Source organism: Saccopteryx bilineata, chromosome 12, assembly GCF_036850765.1.
Source record: "Saccopteryx bilineata isolate mSacBil1 chromosome 12, mSacBil1_pri_phased_curated, whole genome shotgun sequence".
In the NCBI taxonomy this organism is placed as follows: Eukaryota; Metazoa; Chordata; class Mammalia; order Chiroptera; family Emballonuridae; genus Saccopteryx; species Saccopteryx bilineata.
In genome coordinates, this window is record NC_089501.1 from 25,684,001 (window position 1) to 25,707,928 (window position 23,928).

The 23,928-nt window shown below is 40.1% G+C and overlaps 1 protein-coding gene across 2 annotated transcripts in view; it reads right to left on the reverse strand.

The window, feature by feature from the left end:
- Positions 1 to 5,705: 5,705 nt before the first annotated feature.
- ARHGAP18 (Rho GTPase activating protein 18) overlaps positions 5,706 to 23,928 on the reverse strand; it is a 129,381-nt gene continuing 111,158 nt past the window's right edge. Inside the window, exons 13-15 of one of the 2 annotated variants that reach the window (XM_066248038.1) lie at positions 14,048 to 14,172; positions 8,789 to 8,850; positions 5,706 to 7,226 (exon numbers count right to left, since the gene is read on the reverse strand). In XM_066248038.1, the coding sequence (XP_066104135.1) occupies positions 7,135 to 7,226; positions 8,789 to 8,850; positions 14,048 to 14,172 (279 nt within the window). In that variant the 3' untranslated portion in view covers positions 5,706 to 7,134. The remainder of the gene's footprint in view (positions 7,227 to 8,788; positions 8,851 to 14,047; positions 14,173 to 23,928) is intronic. The other variant, XM_066248040.1, reaches the window with a different exon arrangement.

Consider the following 23,928-nt stretch of genomic DNA (forward strand, 5'->3'; position numbering starts at 1 on the left):
AAATCCAAACCCTTAATCCAATATACATAATAGGGAAGTCTCTAATACAAAGTCACTTCTCTGAGGCATGATAGGATTGTACCACCTTACACCAAAAAGGGTAGGAAAGGCTTAATCCCAAAACCAAGCCCTAGGCTACAAGGATTCTCCCTGCCTTTAGCCCACCCCAACACACATTAATATCACCTGGGCAACGGCCTCTTTAACAAAGTGAGCATAATACATTTTATCTGCCCAACACCGTTCTACCCCTATTTTATAGTGTAGCTTCACAACCTCTAATCCAATATACAAAATAGGGAAGTCTCTAATACAAAGTCACTTCTCTGAGGCATGATTGGATTGTACCACCTTACACCAAAAAGGGTGGGAAAGGCTTAATCCCAAAACCAAGCCTCATGCTACAATTCTCAACACACATTAATATCACCTGGGCAACGGCCTCTTTAACAAAGTGAGCATAATACATTTTATCTGCCCAACACTGCCCAACACCAACCTTATTCTCCTCAGTTCCCCATCTCCTTCCTTATCCCAGATACAAACTCTACACATACTGGCATCTCACTCAGCACTCCACCATCTTGGCTGCTTCTCCTGGCCTACTCCACATGGCCTCCTTCTGCTCTCTGCTCTGCTCTCTCCTCTAATGATAATCTCAGGAACCAAGAGCGTAAGCTCCCGCTCCGTCCCCATTTTATAGTGTAGAAATCCAAACCCTTAATCCAATATACAAAATAGGGAAGTCTCTAATACAAAGTCACTTCTCTGAGGCATGATTGGATTGTACCGCCCCACATCAAAAAGGGTGGGCAAGGCTTAATCCCAAAATCAAGCCCCAGGCTACAAGGATCCTGCCTGCCCAGAAACACACATTAATTATCACCTGGGCGACTGCCTCCACGTGGGAGGCACCATCTTTAACAAAGTGAGCATAATATATTTTATCTGCCCAACAGGTATGCAACAGAACTAAATGACAAGATAACCTGGAAATGTTTTCTTTGAATATGTACCCTGATTTATTGATGTCACCCCATTAAAATAAAAATTTATTTATAAAAAAAAAAAAGGAAGAGCTGTCTGCATAGATAAATCTAGGGTTGATTCCCACCCTTTATAGCTCATTTGGGCTTTAATTAGGATCTGATATTACGTCACTCCCTTCTCCTTATTAGCCTTTCTTCATTGCTTCAAGGCACATCACAATCTTTGGGTTATTTCAATCAGGGATGCATTTAATGGCTGGTGCACCTGGCACGCGCCCTGGGCCCCAACTTCTGAAGGGCCCTGCAAAACCCCAACTTTACACTTTTTTCTAATGTAAGGGCCCCAATATTTTCTTCTGTGCCCAGGGCCTCAACCGACTTTAACCCACCTCTGATCTCAATGGCCCCTTCTTTTAACCTCTTTGCTGGCTCCTTCTCATCTTTTAAACCTCTAATGCTGATTAGCCCCAGGGCTCAGTTCTTGGTGATTTTCTTAACTATATCCATGTGGGCTCATTCTTTTGGTGATCTCACACAAGCTCAAGGTTCAACTTAAAGGTCCATTAATATGCCAATGACTCCAGCCCAGACCTCTCTCTGCACTTCTATACAGATAAACTGCTTCCTCAACCCTATCATCTGGATAGCCAACAGACACCTCAAATTCAACACATCCCAAATTCCTCCTTCATCTGAATACCTAAATTTCCTTCACCTTTCCTATTTCTGTTAGAAATGCTATTCTTCTAAGCGCTCACATCAAAAATCTTGTAGGTATTCTCCAGTAAAAATGCATCCTTTTTCTCTCATATGAGAAAACCTGTAAATTCTACCTTAAAAAAAATCCAGAATCTGCCACTTCTTATCACTCCATAGTTACTGTCCTTAGCAACAGTGCCCTGCTGCACTCAAATGTGTTAATTTGAATAAATTATAAACACATTAATACCAGACCCTCCATGGTCTCACCCCCACTGCCACCTGTTACCTCTTGGGCCTCACCTATTTCTTTCACGGGCTCTCACCCCACCAGCGATCCTGGTCTCTTTGCTAATCTTTGGTAAGCCAGGTCCACTCCTGCCCTTGAGCCTTTGTTCTATGCTGCTCACAAAAATTAAGGGATTGTTGGGCAGATAAAATATATTATGCTCACTTTGTTAAAGATGGCACTGCCCATGTGGAAGCCATCACCCAGGTGATATTAATGTGTGTTGGGGGCAGGCTGTGGGCAGGCAGGATCCTTGTGTAGTTTTAGGACTAAGCCTTTCCCATCCTTTTTGATGTAGGGTGGTACAATCTCATCATGCCTCAGATAAGTGACTTTTTATTAGAGACTTCCCTATTTGTATATATATTAGATTAAAGGTTTGGATTTCTACACTATAAAGTGGGGCAGACTGGGAACTTGCTCTCTCTCAGTTCCTGAGATTAGCATTAGAGAGGAGAGCAGAGAAAGGCCACACTGAGGAGAGGAGAAGCAGCCAAGATGGTGGAGTGCTGAGTGAGAAGCCAGTTTGTGCAGGGTGAAGGAAGGAGATGGGGAACAAAGGAGAATGAGGCTAGTGAGCTAGAAACCTTTGATTCTAGGAAACTCAGATAAGTCAGCAGCTTTGTGAGCACTGAATGAGTGGGTTTTGGAGCCCAGTGTGTGTTTTTACTTGCCCGCTGGGTGCAAGCCAGGATTAAAGATAATGGTCCACCAGTTCGTGGCTCCGTTTTTTCTTTACCGACTTCCGAATCCAATGCGAACCTGCATGGATCAGGTGGCTGTGATGGTGGCTGTGTATACTGGCTTTACAGGGATATTTTATAGCTTCATATTCATTTTGAAATGTCCCCTAATTTTTGTGAGCATATAGTTTTCCTCTCTGTCTGGAATGCTCTACTCCAAGATATCCATGTGGCAAGTTCCTTGCTTTTTTCAAGTCTTTGATCAGTTAATAGATGGTCAATGAGACTGGTTTACTACTGCAATAAGCCTATCCCTCCTCTCTTTGTCCCATTTACTTTGCCCATTGTTGGGCAGATAAAATATATTACACTCACTTTGTTAAAGATGGTGCTGCCCACATGGAAGTCTGTCGCCCAGGTGATATTAATGTGTGTTGGGGGTGGGCTGTGGGCAGGCAGGATCTTTGGAGCCTGGGGCTTGGTTTTAGGACTAAAGCCTTTCCCATCCTTTTGGATGTGAGGTGGTGCAATCCCATCATGCCTCAGATAAGTGCCTTTGTATTAGAGACTTCCCTATTTTGTATATTGGATTAGAGGTTTGATTTCTGCACTATAAAGTGGGGCAGACCTGAAGCTTGCTCTCTTGGTTCCTGAGACTAGCATTAGAGGAGAGAGCAGAGAGCAGAGCAGAGAGAGGCCACGTGGAGGAGGCCAGGAGAAGCAGCCAAGATGGCAGAGTGTTGAAGGAAAAGTCAGTTTGTACAGAGTTTGTGCAGGGAGAAGGAAGGAGTTTAGGGAACAGAGGTGCATAAGTCTGGTGAGCTAGAAACCTTTGATTCTAGGAAACTCGGATAAGTCAGTAGCTTTGTGAGTACTGAGTGAGTGGGTTTTGGAGCCCAGTGTGTGTTTTTCCTTGCCCGCCAGGTGCAAGTTAGGAGTAAAGAGTGATGGCCCATTAGCTTTTGGCTCTGTTGTTTTTTTACCAACTGTCCAAAGCCAATGGGAACCTGCACAGGCCAGGCTGCTTTGATGATGGCAGTGGATACTGGCCATACATCATCATTTTTTCTGTCTCATTGCACTTACATCCTTTCAACATACAAATAATTTTATTTACTTATTAATCCATTTTATTTACCTATTAATCCATTTTATTTAATTTATTATTTGTATCCCTCCACTAGACTGTAAGCTCTATGAGAGCAGAATTTTTTGCTCACTGGTATAGCTCAAGCGTTGACATGCCTGGCACATGTGTGTTGGTGAGCAGCTAATATTTGTTGAATGAAAAACAAACATGTATATACTAAAATAAAGACAGAGGTCATTATGTCCTCAATTTTAGACATTCCTCTTATACCTTCCTGGTGCACTGTCTTTTCTGGTTATGATCCTTCTGCTTTAAATAGACATTGCCAAAATGTTTAATTCAGGCTCTAAAAAATACAAGAAAAGAAACAACAACTCCTTTCCTCTTTCTCCATTCAGCAGATTTAAGGATGAAAGCATACCAATAGACTAAACACAGAAACTCTGAAATGAATTTTATTTACAATTTTCACAATCAGTGATCAAAATGAGAGATCCATGCTGTTCTTACCTAACTGCCTTGCAGATGCTTGCACTGAGTCTGACCCACCTCCCTTTGAACTCAAGTTCACTTTCAAAGCTTCCCAGTTTAGCTGCAAAGGAATCCCTGACCAATACTGCCACCTACTGATCAGTAGCTGAGAAATCAGGACAATGAAGTTGAAAGTGCAACCCAGTTTAAGAAAAAGTAGGAAAAGACAGTAACGAAAAATCCCAGGAAGTCAGAAAACAAACTGCTTTTCCCCAAGAGTGCCAACAAAGAGTTTTTACTGGATTCTACAGCGCCAGTATACAAATACTAATTATAAAGAATTACAATAACCCCTCCAGGAAAAAGAAGAAGCATCTCTGAAATGTAAACGGGGCAACCAGTTGTCTATAAATATCAGCTCTCTACTTTTTACCAGTCACCCCATTAAAAGTTGGGATGTTTGAGACCCAAGGCAAATATATTTGTTTGGTTTTAGTTTCCCTTGCATACAAACAAAAACTAACCTATCCTGAGATTTAAAGTTTACTAGAAAACAAACAAAAAGAACAGAAAAAGTATGTGGGTTAATTCCAGGGTATTTACATATGAGGTTCTACTCTACCGAGTTTCTCCCCTTCAGAAGTGCAGCTACACGTCTGCCTTGGTTAGAGAAATGCAATATTGTTTGATGTCAATGAACATAGGTCATGAGTTCAAAAATAACCCCTCAAAATAAAATGACATTTTCTTGTTTATTTACCAAGATCTGGTACTTTTTCATTATTAAAAGCCTACTGTTCCCCCTGCCAGGTGGTTAGTAACTGTGGTGAAAATTAGTTGCCTTACACTTTAGAAAATCATTTAGAAAATCATCTAAACCATTACATCCACAACTGTTTTTTTTTATATATATAAAAAGCACAGTATATTTTATTTTATTTTAAGATTTTATTTATTCATTTTTAGAGAGAGGAGAAACAGAGAGAGAAAGAGAAGAGAGGGGAGGAGCAGGAAGCATCAACTCCCAAAATGTGCCTTGACCAGGTAAGTCTAGGGTTTAGAACCAGCGACCTCAGTGTTCCAGGTCAATACTTTATCCACTGCATCATCACTGGTTAGGCCACTTTTTAAAAGTTGTATGTATACCTAAACTATTTTAAATACTTGATTTTTATCTTTATATTGCTAATTGTTTTTATTAAATTGTATCATTAAAGGAGTTTGCTAACTGAGAAATTAATGTTAATTGCCAAAATCAGAAACCCAATATAGTGTGTTTTGAAAAATCCTAAAGAACAGAAATTTGCTAAGAAAAAACTAAAGAAGACACAAGTTTCTATCTCCCACATGTCTTCCCACTTTAAAAATTACACAGGAACAACAGGAGCAATCAAAGTGTAGAAGTGGCTTTTAACAAAAACAAAAATAGCCTATTAGAATACTCACGAACACATAGGACTAAAAGTAATAATTCCAAGAGAAGATAATGTAGAAAAATGCATTTAATTATAAAAAATTTTAAATAAAAAAGCAATGGCACAAATCACCAAAGAGTTAAACGATCATATCCACAGGCTGCTCATGTAATTATACGTTAAAAATTTATGACCATTCTCATTAACAGCATTTTCCCCCCTAATTAGAGTAACACCATGAGCTTCCGAAAATGTGTAATTTTTCCTAAAGTACTTCTAAAAGCCTCATAAACATAGTCTGTGCAGCATTCGTGGACATCACCTTTTATTTACTACACTCTCTAAACTCATAAAATATTGAACGTTTTTCTCTCGCTTTATTCCTCTTATTTACAGAACAGAGGCTCATCTCTTGTCACAATATGGTTTGTGTATTAAAATCCCTGGGAATGGTACTTTCCACAGCATTTTAATAAATTTACTCTGATTATATAAAATAAGTACACAAACAAAAGCTTGTTCATATGATTGTGGCATACTCAGAACAACTCTTCCTGCAGACTTATTTATGAGTTGGTTTTTTCTAAACTCCCTCTCTAAGTAGAATACATTCTCAACCACACTGGATCAGACTCTCATGCATATTTATACCACTAGTATGACAGTAGGTAAAGCTAGCTGCGACTTTTTAAATTTCATTTAGAAAAGATCGGCATACGTGAAGTAATTTGGCTTCCACTCTCTTATTATCCATAATCCAGTTATTCCACATAGATATATTTTATTTATTCTTAGTATACAAGTCTTTCAAGGTTCAGTAATAATTGGCAGTTCCTGACAGTTCTATTTTCTTGATAGTGGATACAGCTCTGTGCACATGTCAGATGAACTGAAAAAAATGCAAATCACTTCATGCAATACAGCAGGGAGAAGTAGAATATTATTGTTTGAACAAATGATTCAAAGGGATGAATATTCAACGTTCGCTAGTCACAGGAATACTGTTAAATTCAGGCTGTTTTAAGATGTACTGTCTTCTTCACTTGCCATACCTGGTGTTTGTTGTCTTTTTGGTTAAAAAGCAAACCCAATCAGGAGAAGGCAGGTGTGAGCAGGAAAGAATGGTAAGAAAGCATATATTAATTACTGTATATATGATTTTAGGGGGACAACAGTGAGGGGGGGAAGGGTATATTTCATATTTTAAAAAAAACTATGTCACATCTGGGCACATTTCACAAAGTACATGAAAACAGCCTACAAGCTAATACAGTCTCTCTCCTCTCACTCCAGAGATAGTTATTTTCTAACAATATTAATAACAATAATTCACATAATTCTGGCAGCAGCACAAATCTATAACTTTTTAAGGCTTGAGAGTGTCACTATTCACTGGTTGGGTACATGGAATAATGGAAGAGTCCTGCTGGGTTTTTTTACACTCGTGACCCAGCAAGTATGACTAAGGAGGTCCTTCTGGTCGTCTGCAGCATGTCTTCTATGATGGCTTGAACTTAATAACCCACTCAGCATTCGGGTTGAGCTCATATAAGTCCTTCATGTAAGTGTTGTCATCAAGGCAGCGTTCCCCTATTAAAGATATGTTGAATTTGCTTAACATAGTGGGGTGACTGGGCAATTGCAATTTTAAACCTAAGCCTAAATCTTAGACTATAAATATTTTTCATCCTTTGTTATCTCCCATAATATTATAAAACTTGGCCAAAAATATTAGAGAAGTCGATTTTATAGTCTTTCTACAAACGTACATGTTTCAAATTAATTTAGGAAGTTGAAAATACTTTGTGTGATAGGCTTTTAAATGGTTCCTTAAACACGTCTTTACCTTTATTAAGAATGGCAACAGTGGCTCTGGCCAGTTGGCTCAGTGGTAGAGTGTCAGCTTGGCGTGCAGGAGTCCCAGGTTCGATTCCCGGCCAGGGCACACAGGAGAAGTGCCCATCTGCTTCTCCACCCCACCCCCTCTCCTTTCTCTCTGTCTCTCTCTCTTCCCCTCCCACAGCCAAGGCTCCATTGGAGCAAAGTTGGCCCGGGTGCTGAGGTAGGCTCCATGGCCTCTGCCTCAGGTGCTAGAATGGCTCTGGTTGTGACAGAGCAACACCCCAGATGGGCAGAGCATCACCCCCTGGTGGGCGTGCCAGGTGGATCCGGGTGGGGCACATGCTTGAGTCTGATTGCCTCCCCATTTCCAACTTCAGAAAAATACTAAATAAATAAATAAATAAATAAGAATGGGAACAGTTTTGAAATCTACCTAAGAAAGAAATCACACTTAATTCCAAAAATCGAAGAATAAAACACGAAATCTAATATACTAATATTTAAATAATCTTTACTCATAAAGTTAAAAATTCCAGGTATTTAATGAAGTTTTGGTTTATTTAAGCTTTAAAAATGAACCTTAATGTTCTTACATTTAACTTTTAATATTAAATAACACTTTTAAGCCCCAAATAATTTCTACAAAATTTATCTGAAAACATTTTCAATGACTATTTTGAAATAAATACCACTTTATCTGTTAACAATTTCACCTTTACTATATAAGAGCCAAAAAAAAAAAGAAGGAAAGTTTGTTTTAAATTTTTAAAAAGACACGAGTACAACAAATAGGCAAATAAAATATAAGACATGTTCAAAATTAATCCATTTATCCCATTTTTATTTCCTAAATTACCAATATGTTTGTGCATGTGTGTGTGTGTACTATTTATAGGGAACCAACAATGGCAAAAATAACTTCTGCTTTTGCTAAAAATATCTAGTACTGTACCATATTAAAAGTGTTATCTTGGTCTTAAATAAACTCAACTACTTCCTTTATTAAGATATGACATAGGCATATAAAAAAGGTGTTGAAAAATTGCATTAACCATTCTAGGAATTATATCTATTCTAGGAAACTTGCCTTTGCTGAGGGTCAACATAGATGGAATCTGTACTGAAGGAGCTCAAACTGAGTTTGAAGAGAAAGGCCAGACCACTAAACAAACCCACACTATTCATCAATTATCTACAGTGTGTTACATTTTACATCTAGTAATTTCCCTTCCCTCCCCCAAAGATATAAATAATAAGCACTGGCAATGTCAAATCAGCATATGAAATACAAAGAAAAAAAACGTGCTTACCAATATTTCCTCCAATTTCATACAAAAAAACTTCCCCTTTCTTGAGCGTCTGGGCAATCCCACTATTAGGGATAAAACAAACTGATTAGTTATATCAGCAGACAGCTTGCAAGTAAATCATTTTAATGTGCTTGGGGAATTCTAGCTTGTATGGAAAATTCGTAACTTAGACACACTGTAATTATCTACACATTTGTATTTTCCCATCTGTTAAATGTGCCTAATAGGTAATAAAAATGTCACACCTGTAAATTAAACAAATGGAATCTACAGCTGAAGGCAAATAATAAATTAATATCTAAATTTATAAAATTGGAAAGAAAGTAACGTAACATTTTAGTTGCCAATAAAATTACTAATATGAGCATCTACTTTGCATAGGGGCCAAAAAGGTCCTTATAAAACTATGAAAATAAACATTTGTACCTTAGTTTTCCCAATGTGTTTATTCAATAAACATTTATCATGTGTTTGCTATGCTGACAACTCTAATAGTATGCAAAATGAATGTAGACACTTGAACATGGTTCATAACACTTCCTCTGTTGGCCATTCAAATGTGGGAGGTATATACACTCAACGGAAAAGCAAATACTCATTATGAAGAATTTACAGTAGGACTCATTTATTTATAGGTGTATACTCCTCAAAGAATAAACTCTTCCAGACAATAGTTTCAAACAATAAAAACTGGTAGAATTCAGTGGTTTTCAAAACTCCTTGTATACTAATTACCTGAGAAACCTGCTAAAAATTCAGTTTCAGTGCTCTGAAAATTCTGATTTAATATGAAGAAATACCTGATGCCAGATGAAGAATTGTTTTAAATGCTCTATAGTGGGTTCTGATGCATAGAAAAGTTTGTGAACCATTGATATAAGGCCCTGAAGATACATTCCCTGAAACTGAGAAGAGAAAACTAAGTCTGACTTTTTATCCAAAATGTTAGGAAAAATGCAGTGTGGTAGCTTGACCAGGTAGTGACACAGTAGATAGAGCATCGACCTGGGATGCTGAGTTCCCAGTTTCACAACTCCAAAGTCACCGGCTTGAGCATGGGGTTGCCAGGTTAGCATGGGATCATCAATCTGACCTTATGGTCATTGGCTTGAGTGTGAGATCATCAACATGACCCCATGGTCACTGGTTTGAGCCCAAAGGTCACTGGCTTGAAGCCCAAGATGGCTGGCTTGAATCCAAGGTCACTGGCTTGAGCAAGGGGTCGCTGCTCATCTAGACCCCCCAGTCAACCCCCAGTCAAGGCATATATGAAAAGCAATTAATAAACAATAAAGTACTGCAACTACTAGTTGATGCTTCTCATCTTTCTCCCTTCTTGTCTCTGTCTCTTTCTTTTTTTTTTAATAGAAACCTTTATTTTCTTTTTTTTTAAATTCATTTTAGAGAGGAGAGGGAGAGACAGAGAGAGAGAAGGGGGGAGGAGCAGAAAGCATCAACTCCCATATGTGCCTTGACCAGGCAAACCCAGGGTTTTGAACCGGTGACCTCAGCATTTCCAGGTCGACGCTTTATCTACTGTGCCACCACAGGTCAGGCTGTCTTTCTTTCTTTCTCTCACTTTCTCTCTCTGTCTCTCTCTTGCTTAAAAAATTGTGGTATGGTAGAAGTTTTCTTAACCAACCATTTAATGACTTACCTGTTTATCCAACTCTATCTACTCTCCTCCACTCAGGCAGGGCTCTATACGTCCTCACGCTGAAGACCGACCTGCTGACTTGTAGTCTATCTAAAAGACTTTCTTTTCAAGCTGGTATATATTTATTTTAAATTAACTAATTAATAATTATATTTTTACTTATAATATAGTCCATCACCTACCAATCTATGAGTACAAAAACAGTCATCATACCTATGAAAATCAGACTGAATGTTTTAGGAGACTAGATTTTAAAAATCTCATCCAGTGTTGCTCTCAGATTGCTTCTCTGTTCTCTATGCTCTTGTTCCACTTTACAGAAGCCTGCATTAGATTTCCTGGTATATATAAGCTTTTGCATGAGTCTAATCAACAAGTCCATAACTAAAGAAAAGGTAACAGCCTTTATCAAAGACTGGTGAGTGAATGTGTAACTTTTTAGTTTATGCCATTCATGTGTTCTTGGCTTCAGTAGAAAGAGTAGGGGTGGATAAGGACAGAGGAAAGTAGAGTTTCCAACTGCCCCCACACTAATCGAATGTGAATTAGAGAAGGAAAGGAAAATGGTGGAAGAAAAAATACATATAGGCCCTGGCTAGTTGGCTCAGTGGTAGAGCGTCGGCCTGGCATGGAGTCTGGGTTCGATTCCTGGCCAGGGCACACAGGAGAAGTGCCGATCTGCTTCTCCACCCCGCCCCCCTCCTTCCTCTCTGTCTCTCTCTTCCCTTCCTGCAGCTGAGGCTCCACTGGAGCAAAGATGGCCCAGGCGCTGGGGATGGCTCCTTGGCCTCTGCCCCAGGCGCTAGACTGGCTCTGGTCGCGACAGAGCGATGCCCCGGATGGGCAGAGCATCGCCCCCTGGTGGGCATGCCGGGTGGATCCCGGTCGGGCTCATGCGGGAGTCTGTCTGACTGCCTGTTTCCAACTTCAGAAAAATAAAAAAATAAAAAAACCCAAAAAAGAAAAAGAAAAAATACATATAAATGTTTACTGAGAATTTCAATTGTTGGATGGCCAGACAGTGCTGTGTGCCTCATGGTCATTTTCCCACTTAATTATCACAAGACTATACTGTCAGTCCTCTTATGGTCAACTTTTACAAAAGAGAAACTGAAGAGATTGTAAAAACCAGCCTAAGATGATATAGAGAAAGCTGGCATTTGGATCAAGATCATCTGCCTCCAGCATCTTTGAGCATAAAGGAAAGGGGCTGAAGACTTGGGGAAAGAAGGAGGCAAGTAGACAGAGGTGTTTACCAGACTTCCCTCTAGGTGAGCAGGATGGGGAGAGGGGAGGAAATAGAAGAAGAGACTCTGCTCCAGGAGGTAGCAAATGCTTATTTAATAAAAGCAGAAAATTCAAAAATGCAGAGGGTAATTGTCACAAAGCTGGTGCTTTCTATAACAGGCCTACTACTGTCCTTCAGTACCTAAATGTTAAAGTCAGAGTTGAATATATTGTATAACTTCATTGTCACACCTTGTATTATCTGCAAGAAGAGGAACCAAAGTCCCAACTAAATTGAGCACTTGGGCCCTGAAAGTAAACATTGCGTAAATTAACCAGGTCTAGCCTGGAAGAACAGCTTGTAGCTGAAGTCCGGCCACATCTTCAGATACACACTCTGGGCTGGGAAGAATTCTTCCCACACTCTGGTGGGAAAAATGGCAACAGCTAATATCAACCAAGCCGTGGCAGGGAGCAGAGAGGAAGCAGATTGACTTCATTTTAGATCAGAGACCCTTTAGGGAGCAAAGACATCTGAAAAATTCCAACTGCTCCCAGGACTTAATCCTGAGAAATTCCAATTGCCCCTGAACTTAATCCTCAAAAATTCCATCTACTCCCAGACTCTGCACCAATGACCCCCAGATCCGTGATGGTCTCTAGACCCACTAGCCAGGGTGGAGAGTGGTTAAGGGTTGTCTTTGAAGACAGAAACCACAGATTTGAAATTCAGCTCCACCACCTATGAAACGTGTGACCTTGGGAAGTCTCTGTGTTCTTATCAGTAAAACAGAAGTAATATGAGTACTTACTTCAGAGTGCCGTGAAAGGAAGTTTATGCTGGCTTACTGAAAGCCCAGATATTACCAATAAGCCTCTCTTTTATTTCATCACCATCTGTTCACTGCACAGTTCTTCTCCCAATTTATAAATCCTGAGGGGAGACACTTTCAAATACATTTTTATGCCCCTTCCAACATCTAGCAGAGGCCTTAAACAGAGCAGAGACATGTTTAAGGACTGGTGGTACTGGATTAAAATTGGAGATGTTTTGAAGAAAACAGCACTGAAGACCCCGAATATTAAAACGAGGAGATAAAATTCTATAAAGGCTAAAACAGAGTATTCATAAGCGAGATGGCAATGCCCCTGATTTCCCTGGCTTTTTAAAGTCTTAATTAGTTCATTTTCAATAAGTGGTAATGGAGGCCGGGGGGAGCAGCATTAAAAATATAACTTCAGGCCCTGGCTGGTTGGCTCAGCGGTAGAGCGTCGGCCTGGCATGCGGGGGACCTGGGTTCGATTCCCGGCCATGGCACACAGGAGAAGCGCCCCTCTGCTTCTCCACTCCCCCCCCCCCCCCACCTTCCTCTCTATCTCTCTCTTCCCCTCCCGCAGCCAAGGCTCCACTGGAGCAAGGATGGCCCGGGCACTGGGGATGGCTCCTTGGACTCTGCCCCAGGTGCTGGAGTGGCTCTGGTCGCGGCAGAGCGACGCCCCGGAGGGGCAGAGCATCACCCCCTGGTGGGCAGAGCATCGCCCCTAGTGGGCGTGCCGGGTGGATCCCGGTCGGGCGCATGCGGGAGTCTGTCTGGCTGTCTCTCCCCGTTTCCAGCTTCAGAAAAATACAAAAAAACAAAAACAAAACAAAAACACTTCAGCTAAAAGTAAGAGTTCAAAAGCTAGAAACTGAAAACCCAATACACTTGCTTGAACCTTGAAAATTCAGGAAAAGATAGGGCGACTATCTGGGAAAGTGTAGGCTCCGATATCAGAGGGATGGCACGGGTGTTCAAAGGGCGCCCCCGGGAACGGAGGGGAAGGTCGGCGTCCTATTTGAAGAGGCGTGTTCTGTCCTGGAGGCCTCACAGCTCCAGGGACTGGCTGTCCTCCCTTAATTCTTCATGCCTTCTGTTTCTAAATGTAAGCATTTTTTTATTCATTACATTTTATGGAAAGAAATCTGTAACCTTTGTTTGAATCCCACTGTATCTTAATTAGTGATTATCCTAACACACAGTAATTAACCTCCACTCAACACATTCCAGAAAGCCTGCTGAGCGGTCTCGTCTCGGGTGCCAAGCCCACCGCAGGCTCAGTGAAGGGACGCTCAGACATCCCATTCCAAATAGGCTCAACTTGAACACAAACTACATCAAATGAACTTAACTCATTCCCAGAGTCTAATTGCTAAGTCTGCTCTTCCTTTCTGCTGGAAAGACAAAAATCTGATGCACTTCACTCCATCCATAATTTAAATTAAAAAAAGAAAAAGAAAAGAAGAAAAAAAGAAAGAAAGATAAAGGAGGGGAGGGAAGGAGAGAGTGAGCAAGTGAGTTATACCATAAAATAATTAAAACAAAACAGGCTTCTACCTTTCTTGGCTGAGAAACCTGGCAAGTACATCACTGGCTTTTAGTTCTTCAGTTAGCTGTATTGCCATGGAAACTTTCGAAAGATGGGGAGCTTGCACTCGAATCACTCCCTGAGGAACGTCAGCCTGCAAAGCAATAATGACACTGGAACAAAGCTGGCAGCAGCTGGGACACGTAACTCTGCACAATGCGTTATATGGTAAGTGTGCTTAACTACTACGCCTTTTACTTCACTACATAAAAACCTTAACTACTGTATAATGTAATTTGCTAAATTACATGAAACCTCAAATATCCTCTTAATGGTGATAGGGGAACTTTGTAATGCCTGTGCAGTAATGCTTAATTATTTTTAAAGATGTAAAGAATGACAGCAATAACCATTACTGCCATATTAAGTGCTGATTTCTGAGTATTATCTACCAGAGGGTGCTTCTTTATGTAGCAATTTATGAAATTGAATCAGAAAAGTTATTTTGTGTGCTAGCTCAATGTATGCATTTTTAAAATCCTCCAGCATGTTCACAAAATTTGACAAAGCTCACACTGTGAACACATACTCTGAATTGATGATGGCCACTCTAAATCCTTTGCCCACAGATGTTAAGAACATTTTATGTATTTGGAGGGATATCAAGGCAATATTTTGAGGAATGTGATATCAAAATATCAGCTATGGCATTTGAAATATTAATATGGTGTGATTAATTCCTAATCATTCTGCTGAAGTAAATACTAATTTATTATTTATAACCATATATCTTAGACCCTAGAACAAACAGCATAAACCAATGTTTAAAGACAATGCTTTATACATTGCAAATACCCTGTTTGATACAATTTAAATTTATGAAGTATCCACTAAGCATCCAGCATCCAGGTGTTGTGTCAGGTCTACTTATCTAGTAGATAACTAAGAGACAAGTCCTTTTTGGTGCAATGTTATATTGGGGCTCACAATATCTTTTTCTAATGTACATGGTTTTGAAATGCTTTTATTTTTTAACATAAAACATGGATAGAAAACAGGTGGAATTAATGTGATTTTGCAGTGCAACAAGAATAATACAGCTTTAAAATAAGACTGCATAAGAATGTAGGTGTCTCCAAAAGATTTTTAAAACTGCTTCTCAGGATCACTGGAGATGCAGTGTGGGACTAAGAGAAGGAGCTCTAGCGCCTAAGACTGCACAAGGGGCCAGGAGATGGTGGGAGAGCGTCGTGAAGGGCTGCAAACACGGTACACCTGCAGAGACAGTACAAGGCATGGTGCCAAACTCAGAGACCCTGTCACCCTCACCCGGCCACTCAGTGAGGGGCTAGGGCACATCCCCTCCAACCGACTGGACGAACTCAGAGACCCTGTCACCCTCACCCGGCCACTCAGTGAGGGGCTAGGGCACATCCCCTCCAACCGACTGGACGAACTCAGAGACCCTGTCACCCTCATCCGGCCGCTCAGTGAGGGGCTAGGGCACACCCCCTCCAACCGACTGGACGAACACAGAGCGTTCGGGGCCGCCCACTCACTATTCCGCTGGGCTAGGGACTGCATTCTTTGTGTCCTGTCTAACTTCTCTTCCTGGGGGTGTTGGGCTCAACCCGATCCCTAAAAGCTGTCCCATCTTAACCCTTGCCCAGCTCCCTCACCCCTGCCTCGTCTCTCCCGCCCAGCCTGGGCCCCGAGCTTGGTTTGTTGGCTCCCAATTCCTGCGGCGTATCGTACAGCCTGATGCCTAGTCTAGTCTCTGACCTCCACCTTGCTTCTAGAATACAAGCCTAACTTACCTTTCTTCTTTAATTCTGTGCCAGATATTATTTTCATTTGTAACATTTTGGAAAATAAGCCTCTTCTTACAATAAAGGGGGCATTTCACATGGGAATGTGGTTACCTTTTTCTTTCACAGCAGTTAATCCATCAATGCTGTGTGTTATAACCCAGGGATTTCGCTACCTGCACATCTCCCTGGGTCTCCTCTCTAACGTCTACCCTGCTGTGGCCCTGCTGCCGCTGGCCTGCCCTCAAATCTGCGTTTCCTCAGGTGATGGGGAGGACAATAAGCTGGCCCTGATGACTCGAACATCGAAGTGAAAACTGTAAGAGCAACAGCTGACACAGAGTCGGTATTCATAAAACGCCAGCTACCTTGTCCGCTCAGTTAGGGAAACACGTATTTGCATTTTGGATACTGTTAGTCTTATTATTACAATGGCACAGAGAACCTGGAATATAGTAGGCTGGGCATCGCAGATAGCCACTTTCTCTATGCTGGTTCAAAAGTTAGGCAATTCTGCTTAAATCATAGCGCCCAAGAGTCTCACATATAGGTTTTCTTGGTGAAAGTAACAGTGACAAAAATTATTCTGATAATTACGTCTTCTTCAAATCCTAGAACATCAAAAAGACAGGCAAATCCACGCTGACATTTAAAGTGAGGTAAGGTTAACACCTTACGTTTTTATATATGGAAGGTAATGTTTTTATATATGGAAGGTCCATAATAAATGAGTTATAAGAGCGAAATGATCCAGAAAAATGATATATTGTCACAGAGAGTCCAGGGACTTGGCAACCTTGCCCTGCTCCCTGCCTTTGTTCCCACTATTCCTGGGCACCTTCCACTGTTAGAATGAAAAGGGCTATACTTTCCTACCTTGATGTATTCTCTGCTTCACTTCTGAAATATCCCACTGTTGATTTACAAGGCCAAGTTCAAATACCTCGAACTCCACAGAACCCTCCATGATCCACAAGGCCAAAAAATGATGCCTCCTTCTGCTGGAATTTCCACTGAATCTCTGACCCTAGTATATGACACCAGTTTTCTAGACACATGCCACATATCTGAGTCACATCTGTAGCCATCTATCAATGCTTATTGATTCAATAAAGTCATTCAAAACTATTTCTCATTAAAATTGGTATGCTAATAAAAGCAAAATTTCTCTAGTCTAAAATTAAGTATAGCACTATTTATTTTTAATAGCAAAAAAAAAAAAAAAGAAGTTTTAGTAACACTGTCTAAAAGACACCAGTTTGATTGCCTCTACTGACCACATGGTATTCCCTCTATTACTGTGAAAAGACAAGAAGGAAAAGAGAGTGGGGAAAAAAGAGATTACAGAGGCTCCTGGGATAATGCAGTCATTTACTCCTGCAGGGAGCCACCAACATCAGCATGCATCTGCTTAAGGATACAGCCCCTTTTTCTCCATGACAGTTCACAAACAGCCGAAGGCCTCTAACAATGTAACCACAGCCTGCGCTTTCACTGTGAGTTCAGTGATCATGCTTTGGAGAGTGCTGCCATGCTTCCTTATAAGATGCAGCCCTCAGGTCTGTAAGTGTGCTGTCAGAGGCTGCACCAGAATGCACCGCAGCTGAGAGAGGAATCCAGAGCCTCTCCGAGAATTAGTTTTAGAGGAAAGAGGCCCAGCTACTAGCTTCTGAGGGCCCTCAGAAATCCTCATGTATATGTGAAGTGTCAGGTAATTGCCGCATTATGGCTTTGGCCAGCAGACAGGCCGTGGCATCTGCACAGGTTACTTACTGCTGTGAAATTAAACATTTCCCACACTTTTCCCTTCAGTGAGCCGGAGGTGAAGCTACACCAGTTCTGGAAGAACTTTAACCCTTCCCAAACAACTAGCTGTACAATGTGAACTCGTTTCACACACAAATGGAATAACAATGCCCTTGACAATCTTTTCATTGGGCCAGCAATGGTGCACAGCTCCTTCTCGGGCTAACGGACACACATTCCCTGACAACTGCAGAACCTGTGTTCTAGCAGGGCACTGTGTGTCAGGGTAGGGATAGGAACGATGCTCAAGTGTTCATTTCTATGGCAATGCATCCCATCTAAATTCTCACAGCAATATAAAGATTGAGAGCGACTCAATTTGACTCTACCATGACCTTTACTGTTGGAGAAGAAACAAGTTTAACTGGTAGATGTAACAGTTAAAACTGAAGAGATTAAAAGTTGTTTCTGGAAAGTTTTTCCTGGCTATCTTGACAAGAGTGACCAAATGGCACTTACAAAGATGATAAACAAAAATGGTGCCAAAGCTTTTATTTAAATACTGTCTGACAATTACTATTAAGCTCCAGAATCATGCTGTATCAAATACTAAAGCTATTAGTATACTAATTACGTTGAGCTGCCAAGCTTTGAATAGACACAACACCCCTGATCATTATGCCAAACAGTCTGTTCTTAACTTGATCCATAATAATAACTGAGTCTGTGAACAGCATTCTCTTTGTAACCTTCCTAATTCACATTTTTGCTTTGCTTTGTTTTGTTGTTTTTTGTTTGTTTGTTTTGGTGTGTTTGTGAGATGAAGTTATGTGATGTACAGCAAGCCTGGGGAAGAACAGTATTTGATGAACACACAATTAAAACTGAGTCACAAAGGACTAGATCTCTTACAAAATGCTATTGAATTCCTTATGCATGCAAAGACTGTTATAATAGAGAAAATAATCTCGTAGGGCCCTTACATGTTTTACATTTTGAACTAAATATTTTTAAAAATATGATTTTATGTCTTATTATTTGGTTAAACTATGATTTTGGTATTTTTAAAAATGTGTAGATAAACACTACATGACTGATATTTTGCACTCTAGAGATTAGAAATGTGATGTCAGACCTTTACAACAGACATTAATTTCTTTTTTTTATTAAAAGCTAATTTAAATGTAAAGCTAACATTTTTAATGCTACAGAGAAATCTTTTATCTTTGAAAGAGCAAATCAGATATGCAGCATTCTCAAAAAAATCACACCTCATAATACATATTTTTGAAAATTAAACAAGGACATTTTAGCAAGGTATCTTAAACTAAAATGACACGCTCAATCACCTTAGTCTGGTTAGAAGTGAAAAATATAGAGGCATTCTCTACCACCTTGATCTCTGTTCTGATTATAATTGGGACTTGGTTATCCAAATGCTGAGACTTTTACCCAACTCACAGTTTCAGAGACTTCTAAAGAAGGGTCTGAAATGATTCCCAGAGTTAATATGCATTTAATCTACAATAAAATAAGTCCTAATATTTTTCTCTTTTGATATGGCACTTTTATGCACTATAAAAAAAATCAAAGACTATCTAAAAAAAATACAATTTTGTGTTTGATACTGTAATTTGATTTTCCACATGGATCCCCAAGTAGATCCAGACATGGTTTCTAGACTTAAAGCGGATGCTTGAAACAAGACCTTCAGCAATGCTTTGGGTTGGAGATGTTTAATGAAACCAGAGATGGACTTCCAAAGAGAGATGTGACTGAAGACACACAACTTCGTCACCAGCAACTGGAGCTACCATCTCCAAGGTTCTCCTGGAGAAGACCAGAAAGGGGGGGGGGAGGACAACAGATTTCTTTTCCATGTCTGAAGCCCTAAACCTTCATGTGGTACAAAAGTATTTTTGAACTTTGGCAAGCCAGGTAAGCTCTTGAAAACTTGAGTTCATCAACTGTAAATGAGGAGTATGACACTAGATCACCCTGTGTTACCACCGAGGTAGCCATGGGAGAAAGAACCTCTGTCTCTCTATCAATGAGGGCAGATGTGCTGTGCAGTCTGGCTTATTTCAGAGAATCTCACAGACTTGCTCTGTACCCGCTCATAAATGTACAGCTTCCCTTTCCTTTGAGAGGTGAGCTTGACTGACAGAAAAAAAAAATCATAACAAATCTAAGTCCACAATGGACTTGGAGCCTGTAGGGTTCAGTATTTCATAACCAGATGCTCACCAAAGCCGCCTTAGATTTTTTTTTACCAGCCAAAGATGTAATCTAAGGCAATCGTGTCTCTGATTTCCTTTAAAATACTAAAAATAAAAAGAATGGCAGACAAGACATAACAAGACCAGAAAGATGAGTTTGATTATTGGCGATGGGTTAATGGGGATTCAAATAATATTCTACCTCTGTATGTGTTAGAAAAACCTCATAATAATATATAAATATATAGGGATGCCATAATGCAAGAGGCTGCCAGCCAAATATTTGGTTAAACACCATTAATTTAGTCTTACACTCTCACTTTATAGAAGAAACTGAGGTCTGGAGATGTGAGATAGATAACTTGTCACTGATGTCTCACTAATGCCTGAGCTAAGGTTTTATCTTCAAGCACATGGCTTCTGATGTGTGATGGTGGTGTTTTTATGTGTGGAAGGGTATGATATCAATCCCACTTATAGACTGAAGGCTATCATTATGTGGTTTTTTGTAATGGTCTATATTTTTGTTATTTTTCACCAACTGTTTCCTCCTGATGAGTCTCATTTGTATTTAAGAAACCCAGAAATTCACATTTGTATTAAACAATTAATATGCTATAGTCATTAAAAATATGTTTCATTAAGTAGGTTGAGGGTATCCCTTTAAACTTTAAAGTACAAACCTTTAAAATGTTTATACTATTTACTTTACCAGAAATGGTTTATACTATTTACTTACCTAGTCAAGCAAGTCTTAATAATATAAATGCTTAATTATATATACATAGTTAGCACTAATAGCACACAGAATGCTTTAAAAAATATCACCTTGATGAATTTTCATTATATGCAATCTCTTATCTTACATTCTTTAATCTCAAGTAATCTGGCCTCTTCTGTCAACACTCACTGACAATTCTTTAGAGAAAGTCACAATTGACCTTTCAAATACAAACTCCAGTGCACCTCTATTCACTGTTCACTTCCCTCAATTTCTCTCCAGAGTTGCTTACAGACCAAGCTCTTTTCCTTACTTTACTCTTCCTCCTGAGCTTCTAAGACACCACAGGTCTCCATTTTTTTTTACTTTCTACCATTTGTTGGCCTCTTTTAACAGCTCCTCTTCCAGGGCCAGTTACTTAAAATATTGGTGTCCCCAGAGATCTGCCTTTGCCTTCTAATTATCTCACACCACATATTCACTTTGTGTAACAGGAAACACCAGCCTGTGGCTTCAGCTACAATCTCAATGCTGATCCCAAAGGCACACCTCGGGCTCAGACCAGTCCTGAGCTTCAGGCCGGTGTAGTGAACTTCCACACAGGCACGTTGACCCAGCACGGCTACTTGTCAAAGGTCTGTTCATTTTGCATGATGCTTTATCTTAGTGATAAAGTCAACCAAGGTGAAACTGGTGACTCCTTCTTTCACACCCCTCCTATCCCATCAGTTTCCACATCCCATGGGTCCTGCTGGCTCACTTTCAACACTTTTTTCCATTCCCATTGCTGGCCCTTGGCTTAGCCCAGGAGTTTTTAAAATGTTTTAAATTAAACATTTTACAAAGGCAATAACACATGTTCATTGTATAACCACCCATAAGCCTAGGATTTTGGTATACATCAAACCTCAGAGTTTTTCTGTAATCTATGGGACAATAGGGGACAATAGTAAGGAGATTTGGACTTAAAGTCATATAGATTTGGTTTCATGTTCCAGCACTTCCTGTCTAGATAACCTTAAGTTACTTAAGGTTGTTGATCTTCACTTTCCTAATCGGCAAAAAATGAGACAGTAATACAGGCCAATTAAATTACTATGAATATTAAGTGAAATGATGTTCACAAAATGTTAACCATCATTCCTGACCTCTTGTAAGCAGTCAAAACAATGATAATTGTCAACTCTTACAAAGACAGCAATATAATATTTTCCGATTTATAATTCCTTTTGACATGTTATGAATATCTTTCGATGTCAATATATAGACTTACACTTTCATAGTATTTATTTACACAGATGTGCCATAACATATTTACTTAATCACCTCTATCTTTTTAGATTATTTCTAATTTGGGGCAGTATAAAGACAATAGCAATTAATCTAAGCATAACTATTTTCACGTTCACCTTATTATTCCTTCTGAAGGCATCTCTGAGTCCGGTAAGAATGCTTTTCAGGCCTTTGACATATATGCCAACTACTGTCCTGAAGAATTCCACACATTTATATACTCCCATCAATAAAGAAGTCAACCAACATCTCTTACCTAACCTCCATTCCTCCAACACTCCCTTCACCTGCCTTCACAGTATTTATTCTAAGGTTCCAGGAACTCCACAGATACCAAAATCCAAGGATGTTCAGGTCCTTTATATAAACTATTACAGAACATTGTATACAGTCAGCCTTCTGCATGCGCAAACCCCAACCACAGATAAAAAATGCGACTTTCAATCAGTAGTTGTTTAAATCCACAAGTGTGAAACCTGCAGATATGAAGGGCTGACTGTGTTTACTGAAAAACAAAAGTCCATGTATAAGCAGATCTGTGCAGTTCAAACCCGCATTGTTCAAGGGTCCACTGTGGAATCATGTAACTCTGGGTCACGCTCTATCAAATACAAAACAGAAGCCTGGCCTCCTGTCTCCAGCCCTTGAGCCTCATTCTTGCCTTTCTTCTGCCCCTGCCACTCCGTGCATCTCACTGGGCAGTCAGTCTGACCTCATTTCCCCTGTAAACACACGCAAACATCTACTTAGACATCTACTAGACACTTCACACTCAACAGGTCCCAAGTTGAAATCGTGATCTTCCCTAAGGGTCAATTCCTTCCAATTCCTCAAGACAAAAACCTTGAAGTCATTTTTAATTTCTTTCTCTTACAACTCCCATCATTTCAGCATCAAGAAATTCCAATGGTTCTAACTTCAAAAAATATCTAGAATCGACCACTTCTCCATGACACAGACTTCTTAAGTGGCCACTCTATTCTGTCCTTGCTCTCTTAGAATCCATTCGCTACACACCAGCCAGAAAGACCATTTCAAAATACAGATTTTTTTAGGCCTTTGTTCAAAATCCTGCAATGACCCCATCTCGCCTAGGGTAAATCCAAATTCCTAACAAGGCCTTGCATAATCTGCTCCATTGTCCCTGTGACCTCATTTCCCACTATCGGCCCTCTGGCTGGCTCCAGTCCAGTCACAACCTTTCCTTGCTGGTCCTTAAATACCCCAATAAGTTCCTGCCTTCGGGCTTTTGTGCAGACTACTTCTTCTACCTGGAGTGCGGTCCTCCGGCCGTACACACAGCTCAGCTCCCCGTTCCCTCCACACCCCCACTCAAAGGAGTGAGGTTTAGACCAACCAACTTAACACTGTAAGAAGACCCTCAGACTCGGCTTTTTCTGCTCTACTATTTTTATTACTTTAGAGCATTTACCTCATATTAAGATACTGTGTGTGCATTCTACTTACTTTTACTGATAGAATTTAAGTTGCACAAGAGCAGTGATCTTTGTCTATTTTGTTCAAGAACACAGTTCAAATGCCTTGAACATGGCTTAGCACATAAAGATGCCCACGTCAAAAAGTAGTTGAACAACTAAATAAAATAACCCCAGGCAGTTTCATGCCCTATAGTTTTGTGCTGCATATTCAAATGATTTAGGGAAAGAGTCAAGAAACACAAACCAACAAGACAGATGGGGGGGTGGACAGTGGCTTATAGCAGAGTAGATGACACGTGTTCTATCCAAAGGGAACAATTGCTCCTCAGATCCAGGCTCTTGTTACCCTGCAAGAAAGCAGGCCCCTTACAGTGAAGGGAAACAGGAATGCTCCTACATCCAAACTGTCAAGTCAAGATGGAAATCCAGACTTCTATATTGAATCTTTTAGTTTTAAAATTCTGGCCACTGATAGACGCTCATGCAGAAGACTCTGATTATAGCCATAGTGTTTGACATCATCTTGTACTTTGCTGTGCTGTAATTGTTTTCTGTGTATACTTATTCTCCCTAATAAATAATAATAACTTGAAAAACAAATTCTGGCAATTGATTAAAATTTTTCATTGAAAATGACAGGCCACACGAACCTCCACTGTGGGCCATGATCACAGACAGGCAGCC